At 34.1% G+C, this 27608-nt stretch overlaps 1 protein-coding gene and 1 pseudogene across 1 annotated transcript; one reads left to right on the top strand and one right to left on the bottom strand.

Moving 5' to 3' along the window:
- LOC126728384 (cellulose synthase A catalytic subunit 8 [UDP-forming]-like) overlaps positions 1-27608 on the bottom strand; it is an 87786-nt pseudogene that overhangs the window by 49263 nt on the left and 10915 nt on the right.
- On the top strand, positions 483-8657 carry LOC126724711 (vacuolar iron transporter 1-like). The gene is made up of 4 exons (XM_050429089.1): positions 483-617; positions 7936-8150; positions 8270-8355; positions 8539-8657. Exons 1-4 carry the CDS (start codon positions 483-485, stop codon positions 8655-8657), a joined length of 555 nt encoding a protein of 184 aa, XP_050285046.1.

Genomic DNA, 27608 nt, shown 5'->3' with positions numbered 1-27608 from the left:
CGTATTGCGCATCAATCAGCCTCCTCAACTCAATCTGAAAGCCCTGCTACCCACTCTTCCTTTGACCTGCTTCCTATTGCTGTATAATCAATTTTGTCACTGCTTAAAAACATTTAAAAGCATTCAAATTCCATTGGAATGTATATGTAGTAGCACCACCTCTCTAATCGTGTCAAAGTGTTTTGGGCTTGTCTCCAGCACCTCCTCCTCAATGACTCAATGTCTCTCAACATTCGCTCAAGTAGTCTTCTTACCCATAGCGTATAGGCACCGCAAGGCAAGGGCACAAGGTTAAGAAAATCTCTGACTCATTCAAGGCAGCCATGGCCGCCTCTCTAAGAGCTCTCCAAACAATCTTAGAGATAAAACTGAAATTGTCTTTGGATTTAAGCCAACACTATCACCTATAAGTATAACCTTTCCAAATGACTATCATACATAAACAATCTTACAAATTCGTACGCTTCAAATGTAAGCTGGCAATGAGCTATGTATCCGCTGCTGCTCCTGGTGCCGCCGCAGCCGCCTGGTCTCCTATTTGCAGAAAACAAAGCAGCTGCAGCAGCTCCAACCTTAGCACCTACGAAGATTTAGAAGACACGGAGACACGGGTAAAGGTAAGTAGAAGAAAACGGCTACGAAAATAAAATGAAATGAATAAAGGTAAAATGCTATGCTATGCTATGTAGAGATGTTGAAGAAAACCGATCAAGCAATTGTGTTTGTTTGATTAAGAGAAAGATGCTTCACACTTACGCTTGGAAAGTGTTCCTGCCAAAGTGCAACAAAAATTGAGTACAAATAATATCTACACTACACATAACTTAAAGCCAAAAAAAAAAAAAAAACTTCAATTTGCAAACGCACGTATACTACGAAAAGATAACTTAAAAAAACCAGGGGTGTCGAGTCGTGTCGTCGTAGTGAAGCTTTTTTTTTTTTAATAGATATAACCTTAATAATCGTATTACCAATATCCAAACGCAAACAGCCTCCGCATAGTTATATAGGACCCTCCTTATAGTTATTTATGCAGTTTGTTTTTCAGTATTTAAATAATATTATATTATTTTTATATATTTTTTCATCTATATATATTTTTAAGAAATACAAACAATGTTATATAACAATTTTCAGTATTTAAATAATATTACATTATTTTTATACACTTTTTTACTCATGTATATTTTTAAAAAATATAAACAACTTTACATAATATTACCAAAGGGGCCCTTACTCTCTTTTTATTTTATTTATTTATTTTTTATTTTTTTTAAGTTTGAACCTATAACCTCTACTTTTTTCGTATAGGCGAAGATTAATCTCTAACTTTTTATTCAACTATGAATGCTCTCACACACAGGCAGACTTCAAATCGAATATTCATAAATTGAACAAATTTTCAAATCGACCAAAAGTCTCTATATTTCGAAAAAAAATTATTGCTTTTGGAATATTAAGCGAAACAAGAGAGAGAGAGAGACAGACATACCTCCTGAACGAGACATGGATCTGATCAACAACGGGAACAGGGACAGACAGGAACAGCCGGTTATTGAATATGTTTTATGTGCAAGAGTTTCCTTTTGTTTAAGTTATTTTTGTTAACTTTGATCTAATTTATATGCTTATTATGGTCTTCAGAATCAATTGTATATCTTCCATGAAAACTAACAAATAAATTTTAACAAAAATCTTATTCACTTTTTGAAAGATCTATTTTCCAATATGTGTAGATCCCACAGGTAGCTATGAGACCAAGATTTGAGCATCCAAAACCATTATAATGAACATCACTCCACAAAGAATGGAGATAGCAAATTGATTAAATATAAAAAAGGTGATGTAAAAAAAATGGATATTTAAGGAGATGTGAAATCTCCATTACTTCACTGCCTCCCTCTTGCTATTAAAGTTAATTCAATTTTCATGTGATTATCTTTACTTTAACTCTAATTCCAGATTTTTTTTTTTAATGTTTATAAATTAATATTGTTTGTAATTATTGAATTCGGAGTTTCTTTGTGTCTATATATTTATCTGTGTTATTGTGAATTTTGCTTTCAATTTTTTTTTTAATTTTATAAATTTGGGATGATTGCTTGAGGTGAAAGTAAAAATATTAGGTCAATTTTAATCATAATTCATGCAATAGTAGGGTATTAGATGTTGATATTAATTTTATGTTTATTTACATTAATTAATATAAACATCTTAGCATTTTAGTGGTGATATTAATTTGACACTTTGAGATGCAAGCGCTTCATTATAATTAAATATAAATGTTATTATGTTGGTATGTTATAATTATTATTTGTTGTTCCTCACCCTACTTCACCTTAATTGTTATTTGAATAAGTAAAAGTTATGTCTTAGTCCGACTGACCGACCAAGTTTAGCATTTCTCTTCAATCATTAATTAGTGTTTCTCAATAAAATTATTCATATTATAAGTTTATGACCAAAACTGTGCAAAGCTTGGCCCATTTACTACTAAAAGCTTTTAGAAATTTAAAACTTGCCATAATCTTTAAAATATTTTTACTATTTTATTTGTTATTAAATTTAATTATATTATCAAAAAATTTATATTTAAAAAAATATATATATAATTCTTTTATTAAGTCATGTATTGCACGGGCATAATACTAGTACTATATAATAAAAGTTGGACTTAGAAACCGTGATTGCGCCAAGTGGCTTCACCTTACAGAAAATTTTTAAATTTTTTAAAAAATAGATATATATTTTTTTGTTCTTATCTTCTTCTCCTATAATTTCTAATTTGATAAAAATATTAATTGGATTATAATCCAAATTCTAATCCTTTTATTATTAATTTATTTTTTACTATTTTTTTACTTAATTTATTAATCTATTTTTTACTATTTTTTTTAAAGAATACTTCTTATAACATTAGACTTCTATAGCTCTATGAACCTAAACGCTATATATAAGGTTCCTAATAGATATATACTTATTTTACTATTAAAAATGATGGCAATCTTATTAAGCTACAGACAAAACAAGTCAAATGTTACAAAGTTTATGATACCTGCATTCACCATGGTATCAATTACATTTGCCTTAAGTTTTGAAATGCGGCGACCAGATCTTAACAAATGCCTCTCTGATTGTAGTGCAAGTTCATGCTTATGCTCTGGATTAAATGCACTAACCCTCCAAACACCATTTTCAATTGTGAAACAAGCAAATGCTTTACAACTAGTTCTAGTCTCTAGTCTCTTTGAATATTTTTCTTTACAAAAATCTTCATCTAGTTTAAAACCCTCCTTAGAACATAGAAATTCATGTTGCTTTATGTTCTTCATCCCATTATAATATCTAGGCTTTCCTTTTCGAATACTAAAACCCATTCGCAATGCGTAATCATTATACAAAGCATATGCTTCATCAGCATTATGGACCACCTTATTCAACAACTTTTCATCACTATTTTATAGCCTTGCCACAAACATGCAATCCCCTTCAATTTCTTCAATATCACTTGGTTTGCAAATAACTACAACAATTTTTATGACAAATATAAATATTAGAAACAAAATACTAAGGAAATTACAATACAATAATAATATAATGTTTGTAATTTTTTTATAATTATTATCACTACAAAACGCGGGGGTCTTGGGCCGCTTTTTTTAAGCTGTGGCTATAAAAAACGCGGCCCAAGATGGACTGAAGCCGCGTTTCATAAAAACGGGGCCATAGACGGGTTCTTAGGCCGCGTTTTTTAAGCGTGGCCATAGACGGGATCTTAGGCCGCGTTTTTTTGAGCTAAAAACGCGGCCTAAGGACCTCCGTACTTTATTTTTTGGCAAATTTTTTTTTTCTTTTCCTTAACTGTGGCCGCATTTTAAAAATGGGGCCATAGACAGGTTCTTAAGCCACGTTTTTTAAGCGTGGCCATAGATGGGTTCTTAGGCCGCGTTTTTTTGAGCTAAAAACGCGGCCTAAGGACCTCCGTATTTTATTTTTTGGCAATTTTTTTTTTCTTTTCCTTAACTGTGGCCGCATTTTAAAAATGGGGCCATAGACGGGTTCTTAGGCCGCGTTTTTTAAGCGTGGCCATATACGTGCTCTTAGGCCGCGTTTATTTGAGCTAAAAACGCGGCCTAAGGACCTCCGTGTTTTATTTTTTGGCAAATTTTTTTTTTCTTTTCCTTAACTGTGGCCGCATTTTTAAAATGGGGCCATAGACAGGTTCTTAGGCCGCGTTTTTTAAGCGTGGCCATAGACAGGCTCTTAGGCCGCGTTTATTTGAGCTAAAAACGCGGCCTAAGGACCTCCGTGTTTTATTTTTTGGCAAATTTTTTTTTTCTTTTCCTTAACTGTGGCCGCGTTTTAGAAGCGTGGCCATAGACGGGTTCTTAGGCTGCGTTTTTTTGAGCTTAAAACGCGGCCTAAGGACCTCCGTACTTTATTTTTTGACAAACTTTTTTTTTTCTTTTCCTTAACTAGGGCCATTCAATAGTAATAGCACACCAAAAAGAAACCCAAAGCCACAAAACATTTCAACCCAGAGCCATTTCGGTCAAAAAAAAAAAAAAAAAAAACACAAACCACAAACACCGTCGCCGTTGAGCTCAGCCGTCGCCGATGAAGCTCAACGGCGACGCCGAGACTCCAACCCACACCGAGTGTCGTGATCGGCGCCGATCGCCAGCGCTGAAGCGTCGTGATCGACGCCGGTCGCCAGCACTGAAGAGTCGCGATCGACGCCGATCGCCAAAGCTCGGCGTCGATCGCCAACGGCGACGCTCAAGCGTCGCGATCAGCGTCGATCGCGACGCTTGAGCGCCGCCGTTGGCGATCGACGCCGAGCGTTGGCGATCGGCGTCGATCGCGACGCTTGAGCGCCGCCGTTGGTGCCATTGGTGGCGTTTATGGTGATTTTTATGTGGATGATCTTCGGCAATGTGCGTAGCGGCGGCCCAGTGTTCACGGCCAAGTCTGCGGTGTACCCTGGCGATTTCAGGTACGAGAAATTTGATGTTGTTGTTGTTGAGAAAGATGGTGATGATTTGAAGAAGTAAGGACTAAGGCATGGAAATTTATGACTATTATGAATGTTGGTTTGCTTTGTGTGTATTTTGTTGTGTTTGTTAGGAAGTAGTAATGGTAATGATGTATTTTGTAGTTTTGTACTATGTAAGACTAAGATATGTTGTACAATGTTGATGGGTAGAAATTTTCTGGGTTTTTGTTTGAATTTGAATTTGCTGGGTTTGTATTTTTGTTTTGAATTTCTTTATTTATTTAAAATTGAAATTTTAAAGTTTGAAAGTATTAATTTTAAAAATTTTAATTTTAATTTAAAAAAAAAAAACTTTTGATTACTGAAAATTAATTTTTGGTAATCAAAGTTTTTTTTTTTTTTTAAAAAAATTTAAGGGTATATAGCCGCGTTTTAAACGTGGCCTAAGGTTAAACCTTGGGCCGCGTTTAAAACGCAGCCCAAGACCACAACCTTAGGCCGCGTTTAAAATGCGGCCCAAGACCACAACCTTAGGCCGCGTTTTAAACGCGGCTATAGGACCTGGTCTTGGGCCGCGGTTAAAAAGTGTGGCCATAGGACCGTGAGTCCTATAGTCACAGGTTTTAGGCCACACTAGAAAGCGTGGCCTAAAAAAACGCGGCTATAGGCTATAGCCACGTTTTTTTGACATATAGCCACGTTTTAAAAACGCGGCCATAGAACCTTTTTTTTGTAGTGTATTGATATGCACCATGTTTACAATTTTGTATGTCTTCTTAAATGCCTATGGTACACTTGATCACAAAACTCTTATGTTTAGGCACAACAATATAACAACAAAATTTTAATACCAAATTTTTAAATATTTATTTATTTAATTATTTTTTTGGGATTGACTATGGATAACAATAACAGTAACAACAAAATTTTAGTCTTAAATTTTTTTGGGTCAATTATGGATACTTATTGAAAAAAAAAATTATAATAATAAAAATTAACAATAAATATTGTAAAGAGCAAAGAAAAAAAAATAGCAATACTTTTATATAGTTTTATTTGTGAGCAAATATATCACCACAAATAATTAAACATTCTTTCAAAACATAAATTAAATCAAAACAAGACAAAACAAAATATACCTTTATCACTTTCCAAGTCCATTATTTCTAATTTTCTACCATTCTTTTACTTGAAACCAAAAAAAAAATAGTAACTTGTTTGTTCCTTTGTGCCCGCCGCTTGTCTTTTATTGAGAATTTTGTTTTGCTCTCAATATTCTTTATGGCTTTTAAGCCTTTATATTGAGAACCCTATATTACTATTATCACTTCTTTTATTGGTGTGGGCCCAAACCTTTTAACTGAGCTTCACGAGGCATGCGTGAAAATTTTGAATTCCGTTTCGCGGTAAGAGCATCCGCAGCCGAAAATGCCATCCTATCCTATTTTACCATTCCAAAAAGTAACTTTATCAATTATATCATACAATTTTACAACATACTCAACATCTCAACTTCTATTTTCCTATTCTACACTTTAAAATAATATATCTACCCAATAAAATAATATATCCCAAATCCATATCTATTCTCTCCCTTCTCTCTCCTCTCTTTGATTTTTAATTCTCTTCCTCCGTCTCTCTTCCACTGAAACCACCACCGCCTCCACCGTCCAAAAAGGCCTTTGTCTCTCTTCCACTGAAACCACCACCACCTCCACCGTCCAAAAAGGCTACAAAACTCAAACAAACTGCCCCTGCTTCACTGCCCATCACCCCACCACCGCCAAAACAAAACCCAGCAAAATCAGACCCATAAATGAACAACTCGCACCATAAATGAACAAACCCATAAACCGATCTCTCCAATCTCCGTCTCTCTTCCACTGAAACCACCACCACCTCCACCGTCCAAAAAGGCCTCTGTCTCTCTTCCACTGAAACCACCACCACCTCCACCGTCCAAAAAGGCTACAAAACTCAAACAAACTGCCCCTGCTTCACTGCCCATCACCCCACCACCACCAAAACAAAACCCACAAATGACCAACAAAAACCCAGCAAAATCAGACCCATAAATGAACAACTCACACCATAAATGAACAAACCCATAAACCGATCTTTGCGCCGATCTCCACACCCAACGCCCAACGCCAATCTCCACATCCCATGACCTCCATGCCCAACGGCGATGTCCACATCCCACGCCCAACGCCTATCTCTACGCCCAACGCCGATCTCCACACCACATCCAAACACCGATCACTGCGCCAAACCCTAAACGCCGATCTCCACGCCACCACACTGATCTGCAATGAGAGGGAGAAGAGAAATAATGACTAGGTGGTGGCTTGCCATGGCCGATGACAGTGGGTCAGGCCATGGTGTGGCGGCTATGGGGTTGAGTCTGAAGAGAGGAAAGCTGAATGAGAGAGAAGGAAGATAGAGAAAAGAAAAGGAAATAATGAGAGAGAGAGAGGAGAGAGACAATTAAAAAATAATTTTTAGAAATAAGATTGTGCTACAGTAGCATCTTACTAATAAGATTCTACTATAGCACAATTGTAAAATTTTTTACAATTCTGAATGTTTACAAGTCCAAATGCTGGGTGTTTTTGGGGTTTTTATGCTAAACCCATCTTACATTTGGCATATCCATGCCCTGCTGCGGATGCTCTAACAGACGTTAAAAGGCATCAATTATTATGATGTGCTGGTAGGTAGGTTGACGTGAGCATTTATTTTTAATGAGGTGTATTATATTTATTGGCTCGGAGTACAAGGTCAATGCATGAAAACAAGCCTAACAGGAAGACTGGGTTTGAATGGATCTAGGCTGGTTGGATCGTGCGGTAGACTGGATTTAAATTGGATATTGGGCTTAACATTTTTATAAGTCGATTTGGGCCTGCTGTGTGGGTCCTTATATATTCACTATTCAGGAACCCGAGAAGCAAACACTCCTCAGCCATCACAAAGAGAAGCACTTCACCGCCGGCGAAATCGTCCGCGACATCATCATCGGCGTATCGGATGGCCTCACCGTGCCCTTCGCCCTCGCCGCCGGCTTGTCGGGCGCCAATGCCACTTCCTCCATAGTCCTCACCGCCGGCATCGCCGAAGTCGCGGCCGGCGCCATCTCCATGGGACTCGGCGGGTATGTATTTTTTTTTTATTTTTATTATTCGCTTTTTGTTTTTATTAATAATTATGAGCAAAACAATGGGTTGAGGAGGGATTTGTAGGGATTAAGGTTTTAGACACACGCACGTGCAGGTATCTTGCTGCAAAAAGCGAAGCTGATCACTACATGAGAGAACTAAAGAGGGAACAAGAAGAAATCATTGCCGTTCCTGATACAGGTGATCCCAACTTCTTGAAACTTTTCGTTTTGTTTAATTGACAAAGTTTTTTTTTTTTTATAGTCGAATAAGAGATCTAAGATTTGAATTCTGTTTACGTTAAAATCTAATTACTATCTCGATTTAATGATTAAGAACAATCGTTATAAGATTTGTGATATTAGTATTAGTTGTGAAATGTAGAGGCGGCGGAGGTAGCGGAGATATTTGCACAGTACGGGATAGAGCCGCATGAATATACGCCTGTTGTGAATGCTCTCAGGAAGAAGCCCCAAGCATGGCTTGATTTCATGATGAAGTAAGTTATTAATGTTTTTATTATTCCTGCACATATATTTGAGCTGAGAAATTCTAGATAAAATTTTAGTGTAATGATCCACATGGTCCAACCAATACCTCCATAATCTTTTGGTGTTAATTTTTTTGTTTATAAGATTAGAAAATTTAATAAAATATGAATTTAAGAATAAATAATTAAAAATGTAGAAATCCACAACGAAAAACATAACATATGTAGAAACATATCATCTTTTATATGTATATACATGTAAATAAATAAATTAAAACCACAAAATTGGGGAACGGTGTTAAAGTTTTAATATTCATAGATTATTGAATTCAATAACATACCAATTATTGTAGGTGTAATTGGGTGTTAATGTTTTTTTTTTTTTTTTTAAATTTATTTTAGATTTGCTTAATATGTCTTTATAATTATTTTTGTATTTCATATACATTATTAGCGCTATAGTTTATTGCTATTAATACTTAATCGGGTCCATCATCTCTTCTATTGTGTTGGTGTATAATTCACAAGATAGTCTTCACATTTTTTTTTTTCTGAAGCCCTTTTGTGGCATACATAAGTACATCAAGGAAAAGGAAAATTAATTATGACTTCTAAAATTATGATAAATGAATATTTCTTTAGACAATTGTAGGGCCACATTGATTTTCCTGCAATGCAAGGATTTTTGACCAATGCAAGTAAGTGAGAAATTAATTGTATTCAATCTTCTGACTACACTAAAGTTATTAAAGGCCGTTTCAAAACACCTAATTATTACAATTTCTAATCGCAATTGAAATTTTGTATACAAATTCGCCCATTCACCAACTTGAAGTGTTGGTGAATATACAAATTTTTTTAAATCTATTGTTAGAATATTATATAAATGATGTTATAATTATATATGTACTGTAATAATATTATATTACTAATTAAAATAGTTTTGTTCCTGTGTTTTATGGTGTATCTACACAAATAAAAGAAAATCATCAACTACTATTTTTTGAAAATAATACAATATTATAACAAATAATGTTCAACTTATACTTCAAAGAACTTAAATTGTTATGGCAAACATTAAAGTACAAAAGTATCAAATGTCTTTGTTAATTTTTATTTTATTTAACAATTATTTTTAAATATAAACATGTCAAACATAACCTTATATAATTAAAACATGGAAGAAATTTAATAAATTTTTATTCCATATGTGCATATTTTCTGCACTATGCTATACACATAAAAGAGTAAATATTGAGACATTTCAATCCATTTGAAAGAATAAAGCAATTTTCTTCTCAAAAAAAAAAAAGAAAGCAAATTTTGTTTTCTATCTTCTTTCTTAAAGCACAATGCGCTACGCTACACATGTATTAGGGCCATTTATCCATAACACTCAGTAAATATATTTCTATATTAAAAAAACCTAAAGTAAAAGATATTATCGATTACCATTTTTAGAAATTAATGCAAACGTTACAATAAATGACGTTCAACTTATGCTCTAAAGAATTTAAACATTTTCGTGTAACATTAAACTAAAACAGTATCAACTTGCATTTAATTATTTCGTCATCAGATTCTCAAAAAAAAAAAAAAAACTATTTCGTCATCTTCAATCAAATACATACTATTTCGTCATCTTCAATTTTTATCAATTTTTTGTCACTCTCCTCTCTGTAGGAGCCCTTCCTCTCGTTTCTAACGAGCACTCCCTCCCCTAGGTCATTCCTAAGGGTATTTCTCTTCTTCTTTTTTTATTCTATTGTCTTAGTCTCTGTCACTGGTGCTAATGGCGGACGATGTGCTTAAGGATTTGGAAAAAATGAAGCTAACAGCGGATGAAGAGGAAATAATTGAGATAACGGAAGAAGGAAGAATGGAAGATATTATGAGTTGTAATTTTAGTCTCATTGGCAAATTTTTAACATGCAAAGCTTTCAATAAAATGGCAGCAAAGAATACCATACGAAGAGCGTGGGGTTTGGAGAACAAGCTTCATATTTTGGAGGTTGGACCAAACTTGTTCCAGTTCAAGTTTAATAACGAGTTTGATTTGAGTAGGATACTGTGAGGAGGGCCTTGGTCTTTTGACAATCAACTTCTCATGCTTAAAAGATGGCAGAAGGGAATGACGGCAACAAATATCAAATGGGACACCGCATCTATTTGGGTCCAAATCTGGGAGGCCCCCTTTGACGTGCTTTCTTCTGTTGTGGCGACAAGGATAGGGAGCAGATTGGGTGTAGTGGAGGAGGTTGAAAAAAGGAGGCGCCAGGAGGAACAAAACTTGTTTATGAGAGTCAGAGTTGCTTTTCCAATTACGAAACCTCTTCGACGCGGCGCATACATAGCTGGAACGGATGGGGAACGTAATTGGGTTATCTTCAAGTATGAGAGGTTGCCTATATTCTGTCATTACTGCGGTCTCTTAGGTCATGATATACGGCACTGTGCTGGGCATTTTGCAGCGGAGAAGGGCAACGGAGATGTTGAATACCAGTACGGTGACTGGTTAAAAGCCTCGGGAAGTCGTCCAAGAACTTCACCGAAGAACGACATGAACCATACTCATAATGATAATGAAGGGACAATGAATGAACAAAATCCGGTGGTGGCGGCGCCGGCGAAGGCTGCTGAGTTTACTAGGACAAACCCTAAGGAGAGCATTAATGACGTTAATGAAGGGAGCGAGATTGTTGGAAGTGAACCGAAAAATCAGCTGCTCAATCATGAGAATAACGGAATCAAAGACACATTAAAGGGAGACGTTAAACATGGAACCGTTAAGGATGGGAGTAGCACGTTACTGAGATCACATGAAGATGAGCCAGCTGGAAAAAAGGATACAGTTGACGTGCAAGCGCATGGATCAATTGGGCTAACTACATCCAAGCCCAAATCAACGTGGGTAAGATTAGTACGTATGGAGTGTGGGCCTGGTGAGAAAAATGGGGCAACCAATACTCATTCTTTAGGAAAAAGAAATTCAAGGCAAGGCCCATATGAGGAAGCAAATGAGCAGAGCACGAAGAAAGGAAAGGTTGAAGAAATAGCAGCAGTAGCTAATGTATTATCGGCGGGGGTGGAGAGGCACCCTTGCCGGGAGCAATAAAACTCTTAAGCTGGAACTGTCAAGGGCTTGGGAACCCTTGGACAGGTCGAAGCCTTCGCAAAATTGTGAGGGAACAAGCTCCCATGGTGTGTTTTTTGATGGAAACAAGATTAGATAAAGAAGGTTTTGATAAGCTTTATGGGGATTTGCCATATCGAAATCGCATTATTGTAAAGCAGCCGAATACAGGGGTGGGTTGGCCATGTTGTGGAAGACGGATGTAAATGTAGAGTTAGTAAACTTTACAACCAATCATATTTTAGTCAAGGTGAAGGAGGATGATGGCTTCATGTGGTTTCTGTCAGGTTTTTATGGGTGGCCTGACCAAGCTCAACGTACTAAATCTTGGGCACTGCTTAACCATTTAAAGACCTTGGTGGATGGACCATGGCTATGTATCGGGGACTTCAACGCAATTCTTCAATCTTCAGAGAAGCTTAGTAGGAGACCTTGCCAAATGAGCCAGGTAGAGGCGTTTAGAGAAGCACTAGATGATTGTAAGCTTGAAGACTTGGGTTATCATGGCTATCCTTATACCTGGAACAACAAAAGACCAGGTGATGCTAACACGAAAGTCCGCTTAGACCGGGCCGTGGCAACAAGGGAGTGGAGGGATAGGTTTCCTTTAAGCAAACTCTACCATCTTTCTCCACATGCCTCTGATCACCTTCCAGTTCTTCTCCAAACGAAGAGTTATGCGAAGTGTGGAACGAATAGGAGTGGAGGTTTTAAATTTGAGGAAGCTTGGCTTATGTGGGAGGAGTGTGGGGCCGTGGTTGAGAATGCATGGAATATGCATGGCATTGAGGGGTTCAGGCTAGCTCAAGTAAAGCAGAAAATAGAGGCTTGTGGTGTGGAACTAAGGGCGTGGGGTGTGGGAAAAGCAAACCCGGATAAAGAAGCCATTAAACAGTTGCAAAAAAGGCTTGATATCTTAAATTCTGAGGAGGTTACTGAAGCTTCTAGAGATGAGTTCTTGGCTGTCTCAAAAACATTAGATGATTTATTACTCAAGCAGGAAATCTTTTGGGCTCAAAGGTCAAGAATATCATGGCTTAAGCATGGGGATAAAAACACAAAATTTTTTCATGCCAGAGCATCACAAAGGAAACGAAGAAATCGCATTCAGAAAATTACAAACCCAGAGGGTGTTTGGGTGGAAGAGGCGGAGGGCATAGCCAATGTGGCAAATGATTATTTTAACAATTTATTTGCTGCAGGTAACTGTGATCGGATGGAGGAGTGCTTAAGCAAGGTGACTAACAAAGTGACCCCCAGTATGATTCAGATTCTGTCCAGTGAGTTTAGTGCAGAGGAAATTAAGGCGGCGGTGTTTCAAATGGCACCAACAAAGGCACCTGGACCGGATGGTATGAATGCCCTTTTCTACCAAAAGTTTTGGCATATTGTGGGTGATAATGTTGTTAGTGAAGTTTTGGACTTTTTTAACTCTGGTTGCATGGTGTCTGGTATTAATCATACAAACATTGTTTTAATTCCAAAAGTTAAACAACCTGAAAAAATGTCTGATTTCCGCCCTATAAGTCTTTGTAATGTTATGTATAAAATTATTTCAAAAGTCTTGGCTAACCGCTTGAAGCAGATTCTCCCTTCTGTTATCTCCCCCACCCAAAGTGCTTTTGTTCCAGGAAGGCTCATCACGGACAATGTTCTGTTAGCATACGAAACTCTCCATGCCATGCACACTCGGAAAAAAGGGAAGAAGGGATCAATGGCACTGAAGCTAGACATTAGCAAGGCGTATGATAGGGTGGAATGACCATTTCTGAAAGGAATCATGGAGAAGCTGGGGTTTCCTGAAAGGTGGATCAAGTGGGTGATGGAATGTGTGACTTCTCCATCTTTCTCTATTCTCATTAATGGAAAACCGTATGGTAACCTGCAACTTTCTAGAGGGATCCGTCAAGGTGACCCTCTTTCACCATACTTGTTCCTCTTGTGTACTGAGGGTTTTACTGCCCTAATGGAGAAAGCAGTACAAGAAAGACAAATTCAAGGAATATCTATTTGCAGAAGAGCACCTAAACTCACCAACCTCCTATTTGCAGACGACTCTTTGTTGTTTTGCCAGGCCACTCATTCTGAAGTTACTTTGATCATGGAGATTCTCCAACTTTATGCCAGTGCATCAGGTCAGTCCATTAATTTGGAAAAATCCTCAGTATACTTTAGTGGAAACACTCCTATGGAGCAAAAACATAGAATAGTCTCTATTTTGGGGGTGAAGGAGGTGGTAAGATTTGACTCATACTTGGGCTTGCCTACCTTAATTGGGCGTGGAAAATACCAAACTTTTTCCTTTCTTAAGGATAGGGTTTGGAAAAAATTGCAAGGGTGGAAGGGGATGTTGTTATCTAAGGCGGGAAAAGAGGTGCTTATAAAGGCGGTAGCCCAAGCTTTACCCACTTACACAATGGGGGTCTTTCAATTGCCATTGAAATTATGTGATGAACTTAATGCGATGTGTGCAAAGTTTTGGTGGGGCCAAATTGGTAGTGAGAGGAAGATTCATTGGAAGAGCTGGAACTTCTTATCTAAGCCTAAGAAGGAGGGTGGTTTGGGTTTTCGAGACTTAAGGAGCTTCAACCTTGCTATGCTTGCTAAGCAAGGCTGGAGACTATTACAAGACCAAAACTCTATTTTGTTTCAATGCCTTAAAGCCTGTTACTTCCCACGTTGACACTTTCTTGATGCTGTGGAGTCACAAAACTGCTCCTATACTTGGAAAAGTATAATGGCAGCATTACCGGTGTTGAAGCAAGGATGTTGTTGGAGAGTGGGTGATGGCTCATCAATTAGAGTAAAAAAAGACAAATGGATACCCAATCACCCTTCCAATAGAGTGTTATATCCAGCTGTGGTGGAGGATGAGGATTGGAGGGTTAATGCGCTTATTGATCCGGATCTTAATTGGTGGAATAGGGAGCTTATTATAGCTAGATTCCATAGAGAAGACGCTGAGGCGATTTGCAAGATTCCATTGAGTCATAGACATGTATTGGACTCCATATTCTAGCTGCATACTAAAGATGGAGTTTACTCTTGTAAATCCGGGTATCAAGTGGCAAGACAAATGGTGAAAGAGGATGACTGGACAGAATGCTCAACAGGGCCGTGTGGTCAGCGTGTTTGGTCAAGATTATGGCACCTTGGTGTTCCTAATAAAATCAAGGTCTTTGGGTGGCGTGCTTGCTTGGAGATCCTTCCAACCCGTGAGAATTTAGCAAGAAGAAGAATCATTTCTGATAACATGTGTCCTTGCTGTAAACGATTCCCTGAAACAGGTGTGCATGTGCTGTGGGAGTGTGGTGCTGCCCAAGATGTGTGGGCGGGGAGCTTGGTTAAGATTCAAAAATTTCCAAATGGCCAAAGTGACACATTGCAGCTGTTTGAGGAACTTCTGGCCAGGCTTACAAGATCGGAGTTTGAGATGTTTCTGGTGCAAGCTTGGCTTATATGGAATCGAAGAAACACTGTGATACACGGTGGAAACTTTAAAGAACCGGGCTGGCTTAACAAAAGAGCAACCGAGGTTTTGGAGGAATTTCATAAATCTCAAGTGTAGCTATCTGTCCGAACACCCACATCGCCGAGACTTCACTAGCAACCCCCTCCAGCTTCGGTGTTTAAAATGAACTTCGATGCCGCTATTTTTGTGGAGTTGAACTGCTCGGGCTTTGGTGCAATAATTCGGAATGACAAAAGGGAGGTCATGGCAGCTATGTCCGTCAAAGGGCCACCTGTTACTTGTAGTGAGGAGGCAGAAATTCTAGCTTGCAGGAAGGCAATGGAATTCTCTATTGATGCGGGTTTCTCAAATGTAATGGTTGAGGGGGATAACGAAACTGTGATGCGGGCTGTGTCTTCATCGTCCCAGACTCATTCTTGGCTGGGTAACATATATGAAGATGTTAAATGGCTTCTGCGTGTCATGCAGGTGGTTTCTGTCAATAGTATAAAGAGGGAAGGAAATGAGGTGGCCAATGTTTTAGCTAGACATGCTAAGAATATTGTAGATGAGGTGTTTTGGTTAGAAGACTCCCCTCCCCCAGCTGTGAGTGCTTTGTACTTTGACTCTATTAACATTTCTTGAATAATATATTACTGAGGTGGTTTCAAAAAAAAAAAAAAAAAAATCAAATACATAAATTTTTTTAAACATAAACATGTACTTAAATATAAACTTATTTTAAAGAAGAAATTAGTTCTTTACATTCATTCCATATGTGCATGTTTTCGTACTATATTATACAAAAAACAAATAAAAATTTGTGACCTTTGCTTATACAAAAAACAAATAAAAATTTGTGACCTTTGCTTATAAACAGTTCATGCTAAAAGGATTTCATGAGATTTTAGAACATTTAAATACTGTACTTGTGAACATAATTCTGGTAAACTATAAGGTATAGTATTTACTACTGAATTCTGAACATATAGCATGACTCCATTATATATAATCATAACATGTTCTACTCTTTACTACCCATTCTACCAACATATACTTCACTTACTAAATTTAAATAAACTATCAAATTACATCCAATTTTCTTGCCAATTTATAGAGTTACCCATTTAGATGTCTAGTAATTTCCCTTATAGTTTCAAAGCCTAAGAATAAATTCATGATTTATTAAAAATCATACAATCCATCATGCTCAAATCTGCCCTAATAGAATTTCAGTTGAATTAGAAATTACACTATTATTTTTATATTGATCTAATTCCTGTGAGACCAATTCCATAACAACCAATGTCTTAGCTTTCATAGAAACTATCCTAGCATCCAAATTCACAGAATAGGATTTAATTCAACATTTTTCATGTTGTAAACACAAAATTTGTCACAAAGACAGTTTTAACACCTTTACTCACAAAATCATAAAATGATTACAAATGGTCTTATTATCATATGGGTTCGTACGTTAAAGGTCCAAACAATAAAATTTGTAGAGCGTGGGTACTCAAGAACTAGGTTAACCCTAAAAGAAAAATGATTAAACCACACGTTTATAGATGGATTAATACAGCTACAACAATTAATTTTTTCTTTTGAAACAAGTTTAGTTCTTTTGTTCTCAAGGCTTTCTTCTGAGTATTCTCTGTTTTCTGATGTTTCGATCTCCTTTTCTCAATGCTTTCCTTCATGTTATATACTACCTTCTTCATATCATCTTCACCACACACGTGTAAGTTGGATTCAGGGGATCTCTTTCTGTCCCATCTAACATCTTCTGGAACCTCATACTAGCAGCTGTAAGGCTGCTTCATCACTGTTCAGGCATCACCTCCACATTAATGCGGTCAGAGAGTTGGTTGAGAGGCAATTAATGCAGAGGCAGCTGTTGTTATAGATATTTGTTTGCCTTCTCTTTCTTACCCTTGGTCCCTTATCCCACTTTTAGTGGTGACGTAGCTCCAAAGTACGTTTGTAACAAGGTTTATCGGGTTTTGTGGGATTGAAGAAGGAGTTGGGGGAGAAAAGTTTATCGCGTTTTCAAAAAGCTTTATCTTGATTTTATGTTTTTTTTTAATGTTTTTTTTTTTTTATAAATATTGTGCTGATGTGGAAAATTGTGGAAGTTTCAAAAGTTTCGGTTATATATATATATATATACACTATAAGTACTTCTTCATGTTTATCCTGTATCTAAAAAGTGTATAATACATATAATTTTTTTAATTAGAAAATTATCTATAGTTGCAAGCAATATTTTAGTGCGAAAAATGGTTTATATGGAGAATTTGTTTTAAAATTTTTAAAGTGGCCTACATTTTAGATTTTTCCATATGTAACCCCAATATTGAAGTTTTTCAAATTTAATTTGATTAGTATATATGTGAGTACATTTTGAACCTTTTAAAAAGTGGAAACCAAAAAATTGTATCCCTTAATAATAGTATAAATGCCACAAAGTATCTTCATGAAATTATTATTTTCCTCATTTGACCCTATTATTTGACGATTTTTAAATTTATCATGAGTAATGTGTGATTATTATTTTCCTAATAACTCTATTATTTGAAGATTTTAAATTTATTATGATTAATGAGTGAATATTTTGGACCATTTAAAAGGTGGATACTAACCAATACCTTTATAGTTCAATTGGTTGGCATCTCCTGGTGTTTTCATGACATTTAGGATTTAAATCCCCCTCCCTTATTGAAACTATTAAATTACCAAAAAAAAAAATGGGAACTAAAAATTGTATTATCCTTATAAATGATTTTTGAGATTTAAAATAACATAACAATCTATTTTAATACATTGTTGAAATGAAATATCAGGTTCCATTTTATCTTATTTTAATAGATGATTGAGTTAAAATATACGTTAACCTTGCTCTAAATTAAAATAAATAAATAAAAGAGAGAAAGAGACATAGTTAAAATAATACTACATAATACTATTTTTTTATATATATTAATTCATTTTTGAAACTTATTATATTTCTTATTCTTAAATGGTGAACATTTTTAATTTATATTTTGGTCTTTCTTTTGTTTATAATACATCAAAACAGTATAAATAGTCTTTCATTTTTCATGCATTAATTTAGCGAAAGTACAAAGTATTGATTAAGCAAAACCACAAAAAAAGGTCTTTATGTCCCAAAAAGTGATTAGCAAAAAGAGAAAGAAAGCCAGTTGTATTACAACAAAGTATTGATTTATGGTGAGTTCCAATTAGCTTAACATTTAAATCTCTGATGGTTGGATAAGAGATCTGGGATTCAATCATCACCTACACTAAAAAACCAATTGGTATCTTGGTTTGATGATAAAGAGTTATTATAAAAAGCGGACGTCATAGGTTGAAACTCTCTAAAAAATATATATATATATTGATTAATGCCCATCAATTATCTCTGTTTTTCAATTTTGAAATGATTTCAAACATAATAATCAATGTAAAAGTTTTGGGCACGTGCCTAGCATGGCATTTGAAAATCACCAACCTTTTTATATTTAATTTCTAGAAGAATTTTTTTTAAAAAAGAAATTAGAATATCTATCAAGTTTGATAAAATGGACTCTATCATAACCCCTCTTATATAAATTAATAATAATTTTTAGGACACTATAAGATGTCTCAATTTTTTATTTTGTAAAAAGGTTGGCTTATTTCTATTTATCCCTCAAGCCAAATTAGAACTTTTTGTCTCTTTGCAATGGTTAGCAGATTCTTTTAGATTATTAGGGTACAGTAAAACCAACTTCTTGTGGATAAGTTTATTATTAATAAAAGAATAATTAGTTAGAAGATAACTTTTTAGTTTTTGGCTAAATTTCAAGTTGCATCTCCTAACTTTGCCTAAAATTCAATTTAGTCATCTGACTTTCAATTTTGTTCAATTCAATTCTCCTATTAGTCTCTCTCATGTCATTAACTTTCAACCTTATCCAATACAAAACCATTTCACTTTAGGGGGTTCTTAACAACTTAATTTTAATACAGACTAATGGAATGACTCCATTTTGAGCAAAGTTGTTTCTTAAAAAAAAAATTCAACGAAGTTGAAAATTGAGAGGACAGAATTTAATGAAAGTGCAGTTAGAAGACTTAATTGAATTTTAGGCAAATTTAGAGGGTTTAATTTGTAATTTAAACCTTTTTTTTTTTTGGGTGACTGGATTGTTCAAGCCGACATTTTTAATTTTTAATCTGCCTCGTATTGTGTTAAATTGTTCATGGCTTGAATCCAGAACCAAAAAGAATATCAATGGTGCAATCTTTTAAAAAATGTAATAATAATGATGATAGTGAAGTTTGGATAAGTTTTTGCCTCTGATGTGGAAGGCTTCAAAGCATCCATCTATTGAAGCCCTCTTTGACTATTAAACATGGGGATATGGTTGTGTGTATATATATATATATATATATATATATGTATGTATATAAATTGATAGGTTATAATATTGATGTTTTAGTTTGGAGAATATTATATATTGTTTCATAAAGTGAAAATTCAAGTTTTGGAATTTTCTAAGAGAAATTTGAAATTAAAGATTTTCAATTGGTCGAAATTTTTTCTCGATCGATTGAAATAATGAGGAAAATTATTCTGGAGTCTCGGCCTGGTTCGATCGATTCTCGATTCCTGTTTGATCGATCGAAAATAGCCTTCGATCGATTAAGACTAATTAACCTAAATTTTCTGCAGAATTTTTTGATAACTGTTCTGAATGTTTGAAAAGGTTTCAAGTCTTGTGAACAATTTAATGAAATATTTTAACTCTCCATACTTGCCTTTTGGTGAAATAAAACCCTATGGGTATAAATAGAGGCATATGTTCACTTGAAAGATATATTTTCTCTCCCAAAAAGTTAGTTACAAAGAAATACAAGAAATCCCGTGGTCATTCTCCATAATTGCCATTTGTAGAATCCAACAACTTAGTTGTATCCTGGGACAAGTTTGCAGTAACCCTTTAGCAATAAGAGTGTGGGGGCAAATATTGTCTAAGGATAATAAATTTGTGCCTCCAAGTTATTTATTTTCTGTTTTGTCTTTTGTGTTAACATTGTTCTTTCATTATTACTTTGTGTATTATCCTCAACAGATATAACTATACCATTCTCACCTCTTAATGGTTGATGATGCATAGTCATAGGAAAGTTTGAAACCAATTTATTCAAAAGGCCCAAGAAGATCAATTTTTAGGCTGGGATGTAATGAATATTATGAACATTTATATATGCTTAGTCCAGGAATAAATGTTAAACAAAGTTTTCGTAGTTAAGAATATGCTATCACTGTCCAAGAGAGCGTGTGAATTAATTTGAAAAGTAAAATCTTGAAGATTCTCAAATTGAATAAAATTAAAAACATAAGGGAAATACAAAATGAATACTCATAAGTTTCAACAAAAGCCAAAATGGTACATTGTTGTTGGAAAAAGAAAACAGAGAACACTAACAAAAGAAGAAACATGAAAATGAGAACAGTTTGGCTAGTGAGAATCATCAACCCATCAAATATGAATTTTCAATTGAAATTTCTTACCAAATTTTTTTTTTTTTTTTGGGGTAAACATGGAATATATTAAAAGCTAAACAACAGCCACAGGGGCTATATAGTTACAAACCCGGTTACAAAATAGACCAGAGAGGTCTTGCATCAACAGTACGTTGGGAAATCTCCACAGACGGAGTGTCTAATATACAAAAATCATGTTGACTAAAGACTGCCTTCTTGGCCAGAGCGTCGGCGCAGGCATTAGATTCCCTGATTTCTTACCAATTTTTAAACATAAAAATATGAAACTGCTAACTTAATAGTACAAAAAGACTTTTGACAAATTCTATCTCAAACAATAGAAGAAAATGTAGTCAAATGAAACTTGTCATTTTGATTATTAATAATTCCCTCGTAGCAAATTAAAATTGGTTTGACTTTAGTAATAGCAAGTGGCTCGGAAATTCTTGAATTGTTGCAAAGTCAAACATTCTTATTCAAATAAATCATGATAAGGTAGCCGGTGGGAGCTGATTGTTAAACAAGAATCATTCATTTAGATACTTCAATATATCCCTTTCAAGCTGATGGGGAAAATGATACAAAAAAAAATAGAGTTTGAGATGGGATTTTGATTAGGAAATTGACATATAGACTTGTGGGTCCACCTAAGCATAATTATCCTTTAGATTATGTCATTTACACCTCGTGATGATTAGTTGTGATAAAGTAATAAATGAAAGATAAGAATAAGCTTTAGCTGAAATGTTGGCCACAAGCTACAACTGCTGAGCGAGGACAAGATTATAATAGAAAACGTGGACAAAAAAAAAAAAAAAAAAAAAAAAAAAAAAAAAAAAAAAAACCTACAAATTTCATTATGAGCTTATGAGGAAGTGTGTGAATACCATTAGCGGTTTTTTTTTTTTTTTTTGGAAATTAATAATATTATTATTCACAGTGTACCATACGAGGGTTTTCTTTTTTCAAGGTATATGGTAGTTTCATGAATTACTTCTAAAATATAAACTTAATATTTTATTAGTATATAATTCGTGTATATACATAGTACAATTAAAAATAATCATACCCTCTCCCTATGTGTGTGTTAAAAATACTTAGGTTATGTTTGGTAACAGTTTTTTTCTATTTTCAAAATTTTATTTTTAGAAATATAAAGAAAAAACAATTTTCTTGTATTTTTTAAATCAAAAACATGTTTGGTTAGTTGAAATTAAAAAGATAGTTTTTAAAAAAAATAGAAAATACTAAAATATGTTGTTATTAGGATTTGAACTCTAAAACTAACTCATTAAATGAGATAGATTCATTAAATTAAATGCGTTTTTTCATTGACTTTTAAAAATTAGAAACTGAAAACAACATTTTGCATGTTTTCAGTTTCCTTCACAAATTGAGTTTTGAGAACAGTTTTTGTTTTCAGTCCATTTTAGGTTACCAAACAAGTTTTTTAGTCTCAAAAATAGAAAATTATTTTTGGAAACAAAAAATAAGGGAAAAAAACAGTTACCAAACGTACCGTTAGTATTCTCAAAAGAAAAAATAGTAGGTTAATCCCACATTGGAAAATGAGTGTGAGTAAAAGAGGTTTAAAGCTTGTGCTGTATATCCAAGAGATAGGCCATTTTGGATATACATCATTGTAAGTTTCTTTGAAAAATAGTGGGTTAGTCCTACATTAGAAAATGAGTGTGAATAAAAGAGGTTTAAAGCCTGTACTGTGTATCTAGAGTTAGACTCTCCTTTTTTTAACTAGCCTCAAAATTGGAACTCTAATTTGAAATTCTGATTTGAGTTTCTCTCAGCTTCTCCTATTATTATATATATAGATGAGAAATTACTACATTACCCACTAACTAAATAAAATGTAGAAATTAAAACTCATTACCACTAGCCATTGTATATTTAAAATAAAAGGAAATATGCAATTGAAAAAGTACTTGAACTAAGCCAAACCCTTAAAAAGGTGGACACTAAGTCACGAGTCTTGTAACTCAATTGGTTGGCATCTCCTGATATTTTCATGATATTTAGGATGCAATCCCTCTCGCTCGTTAACTATCAAATTATCAAAAAAAAAAAAAAAAATACTGGACACTAAAAATTGTATTATCCTTATAAATTATTTTTGAGATTTAAAAGTACATAGCATTTTATTTAATATGTGATTAAGTTGAAATATCAGGTTCCAATTTATCTTAATTAGTTTAATTGTTTTTTTTTTTTTTGCTCGAGAATCATCTTAGTTTAATATGTGATTGAGTTATACTATAATTTACCTTGCTCTCAAAAAAGAAAAAAGAAAAAGACAGTTAAAAAATACAGCATAAATACTATTTTGTTTATAATAGATCAAAATTGTATAAATAATCTTTAAATTTTCATACATTAATTTAGCAAAAGATCAAAGTATTGATTAAGCAAACCCCCCCCCCCCCCAAAAAAAAAAGAGAGTAGTCCTTGAGCAACAACATCAATGGTTGCAAAATCTTGCAAAATATAAAAAGTAGTTTATTTTACACATTTTGATATATATATAAAAATAAAAATAAAAATAAAAAATCCCCACATCAGTGGGTGTAAAATTGTGCATAAATGCAAAAATGTTACAATAACCGTGCATATATGCATAATTACCGTAGCTTTGCATTTAATATTTTACTATTTTTTTCTCTCTCCTTCACCGCACTCGCCCTTTTTCTCTCTAGTGCTTCTTAGTCTCATCTCTCTTTCTTTTTATCTCTAGTCCCTCACTCTCACTCACCAATCTCCGAAGCAAGCCGCCATTGATCTTCGAGGAAGCAAGTTGTGCCACTGATCTCCGAAGCAAGCTCAGTATCGCCGTGCCACCGCCGATCGCCGCTGAAGCTCGCCGCCAAAGCTCTCACCATGCCACCACCGATCGCCACTGAAGCTTTGTTTGATCAGTGGTTTTTGGGGTTTTGATCCTTTTTAATTTTTTGTTTGATAAGTGGGTTTTGGGGTTTTGATCTTTTTAATTCTTAGTTTGATCAGTGGGTTTTGGGGTGATGTGCTTGATGATGGTGGGTTGATGATGGTGGCTAGGTGGATTGATGATGGTGGCGGGGTGGGTTGATAGTGGGTGTGGATTGATCGTTGATGGTTGGTGAAGATGAATATTTTATTGAATATATGTATAAAATAGACAAACTGATGTGAGTATTTTGTAAAAATGGGAATGTAAAATAGAAAAATTATGTTTTTTTTTGCAAAATTCATCCATTGATGCGAATGCTATGTCCCAACATGCGATTAAAAAAAAGAGAAAGAAAAGATGTCACAATAGAGTATTGATTACTGTTCATAGGTTATCTCTATTTTCCAATTATGAAGTAATTACAGATATAATAATTAATGTAAAATTTTTAGCAACGTGCATAGCATGACATTTGAAAATTACGAATCTTTTTTATATTTAATTTTTAGAAGAAAAAAAAATTAATCAAAGTATCTACCAAGTTTGATAAAATTCCCTCTTTCAAATCTCCTATTGTGTAAAATTAATAATAACTATTAGAACATTATAAGTTGTCTTAAATATATATATATATATATATATATATATATATTGTAAGGACTAGAATTAGACCCTCGGCCCAACGAAAATGGATGATGGTCCAACAAGCCTAAAACAATATATTTTTGTTAGAGAGTGGATTTTACAAATAAAATACTCAGTAAATCAAGTATGGGCCATAATAGATTGGATTTGTGCCAGAAAGATAAGAAAACACAATTTGAAGGGAATAACACTCCTTAGTTAAGTCCGAGGATGAAGTGATCTTATATTTACTCAAGCTTTTTCTAAGTACAATGAGTTCTTTCTTTCTCTCTCAGATTACATGCCCCATTTTTCACGGGGGCCATTTCCTTATATAGTCCTATTCTTTTCAATCCCCACCTTCCACTTGTTGATCATGTAGGCAATCTTTTGGATGTTTGTCCCATCAGAAACCTCTTGGAAGCTTTGTGAGTAGTTGTGAACTAAGATATCCTTGCTCAGGGGTTATTTCCACATAAATGCGACTAGTTGGTTAGGTGCAGAACATTTAATGTGGTGATAGCAGCCTTTTTTTCAGATATTTCTTGGTTTACTGTGGACTCATTTATCTGAAGCTTATTCTCAGAAGTATGGTTGCCTTTTGCACGGTATTCTCTAGGCAACCAGGCTCCAACCTTCCACAACTCCTCTTGAGGAAGTTTGGATCCTTGGGAGACATCATTTGTTCGTTATTACTTGTCCTTGTCCTCAACCCATTGACCCACACACTTATTTTACTGTTCGACCATTCTTGGGCATGACCCATGGCTCAATACTCCTACTCGGCTCATTTATCCCCACATATATATATATATATATATATTTATATTGTAAAAAGGTTGGCTTAATTTCGATTCATCCCTCAAGCCAAATTAGAGCTTTGTGACTTTTTGTGATGGTTTTCAAATTCTTTTAGATTATTTGGGTAGAGTAAAACCAGCTTCTTGTTGATAAGTTTATTACTAATAAAAGAATCAACTGAGAGATGACTTTTTAGCTTATAGCTAAATTATAAATTTCATTCTCTAACTTTGCCTAAAATTCAATTTAGCCCCCTAATTTTTAAGTTTGTTCGATTTAATTCTCATGTTAGTCTTCATCAAAATTCCGCTGTCAATTTTCAACTTTGTCCAATACAAAACTACATTGTTTTAGGGGTCCTTAAAAACTCAATTTTGATGGAGACAAATAAGAAAACTCAATTTTAAACAAAGTTGTTTCTAAAAAAAAAGAAAAAATGAACAAAGTTTAAAGTTAGAAGATTGAATTAAATGAAAGAGAAGTTAGAGGACTAAATTGAATTTTAGAAAAATCTAGAGCGTGCAATTTGTAATTTAGCTTTTTTTTTTTTTTTTTTCTTGGCCGGACTATTCAAGCCGAGATTTTAATTTTTATTCTGCCACGTTTCATGTTAAATTGTTCATGGCATGAATCCATAACCAAAAAGAATTTTCAAGGGTGCAATTCTAGAAAATGAGTGTAATATTAATGATGGTAGTGAAGTCTGGATAAGTTTTTTACTCTAATGTGGTAGGCTCCGAAGCATCCAGCTCTTGAAGCTCTCTTTTCAATTTAGCTGTAGGGAAAATTTAGGTTGAAACTTCTGCTCCAAGTTTTGGTATTACAGATATGTCATAACTGTCCAAGAGAACTTGTGAATTAATTTAAAATTTAAAATTTCGAAGATTCTCAAATTGAATAAAAATGAAAACTTAGAGAATATACAAAATCAATACTCTTTTGTTTCAGTATGATGATCCTCTATGTTTAGTTCATTAGTTTCGTGGATTTTGATTCGCTAAACTGGTAAAATATTTTGTTTCATCGTATAAAGAATTTGAATTTAAACCAAACTTACAATTAAAAAAAAAAAAAAAGTTCATTAGTTTCAGAAGGAACCTATGTATTTGCATCTCTGCTAACGCTTAATTATTTTTACCTTTTCAGTTTTCATTATTTGTTGAGAGAAAACAATTTATTTTATTCAAAAGCCAAAATGATACATTGTTGTTGGAAAAGAAAAAAGAGAACACTAACAAAAGAAGAAACATGAAATGAGAACAGTTTGGCTTAGTGAGAAATGAGAATCGTCAACCCATCAAGTATGAGTTTTTAATTGAAAATTCTTAGCAATTCCCAAACATAAAAAAATGGAACCGTTAATAGTACTAAAAGCCTTTTGACAAGTTCTATCTCAAACAATAGAGGAAAATGTAGTCAAATGGAACTTTTCATTTTGATTATTATTAATTCCCTAGTAGCAAATTAAAATTTATCTGACTTTTAGTAATAGCAAGTGGCTCGGAAATTAAGTCAAACATTCTTATTCAAATAAACCATGATAATTGATAAGGTAGCTGGTGGGGCTGATTGCTAAACAAGAATCATTCATTTAGATACTTCAATGAATGATGGGGAAATGATAATAATTAAAAAAAAAAAAAAAAAAGGGTTTGGTATGAGATTTTGGTTAGGGACTTGTCTAGCTAAACATAATTATCCTTTTGAACATAGTTTGCTATTGACTAATAAATATAGATTATGTCATTTAAACATCGTCATCATTGAGAAAGTCATAATGTTACAACCATGAAAGATAAGCTTTAGCTTTTTTTTTCTAAATTTTTAGTCATAATAACGGGTGCCCTTAAAATAATTGCTAACAAATTATTTTAGAAAATTTTTTATATCACTTTTATAAAATAAAAAACCATCAAAATAATTATTAATTGCTTTTTTCCATTTTTTATAAAAAGTTTCTAAACCAATACTTTAGAGCATTCGTTAATATTTTTTTATTATTTTTTATTTTTATTTTTATTTGAGAAACAGAAAAGCTTTAGCAAAAATGCTGGCCACTTCTCAGAGAAGACATGATTAATGAAAAACGTGGGAAAAAGAACCAAGAAAACGTGCTCTCATTAACTCAATTTTTGCTTATAACGTCTTTTTTGTTTTGTTTTTTTTTTTTCCCAGATTGATAAATACAATTCCGAATTTCCAATACATAAAGAAATAATCCAAATATCTTATTTTCAACCATTAATGAAAAGACAAAAATAGTAATATCCTTATACTTTCCTCTAAATACCATTAGCATAATAGCATGTGTTTTTCTTTTCCATTTTTTTTTTTTTTTTTGTTTTTTTTGTTTGAATGCATGAAAACAAGCCTAACAGGAAGACTGGGTTTGAATAGATTTGGGCTGGTTGGATCGTGCAGCAGACTGGTTTTTTTTTTTTTTTTGAGAATCGACTGGGTTTAAAATGGATTTTGGGCCAA

Source organism: Quercus robur, chromosome 5, assembly GCF_932294415.1.
Source record: "Quercus robur chromosome 5, dhQueRobu3.1, whole genome shotgun sequence".
In the NCBI taxonomy this organism is placed as follows: Eukaryota; Viridiplantae; Streptophyta; class Magnoliopsida; order Fagales; family Fagaceae; genus Quercus; species Quercus robur.
The sequence above is the reverse complement of the archived record's forward strand: the minus strand, read 5'-3'. Positions and strand labels throughout refer to the sequence as shown.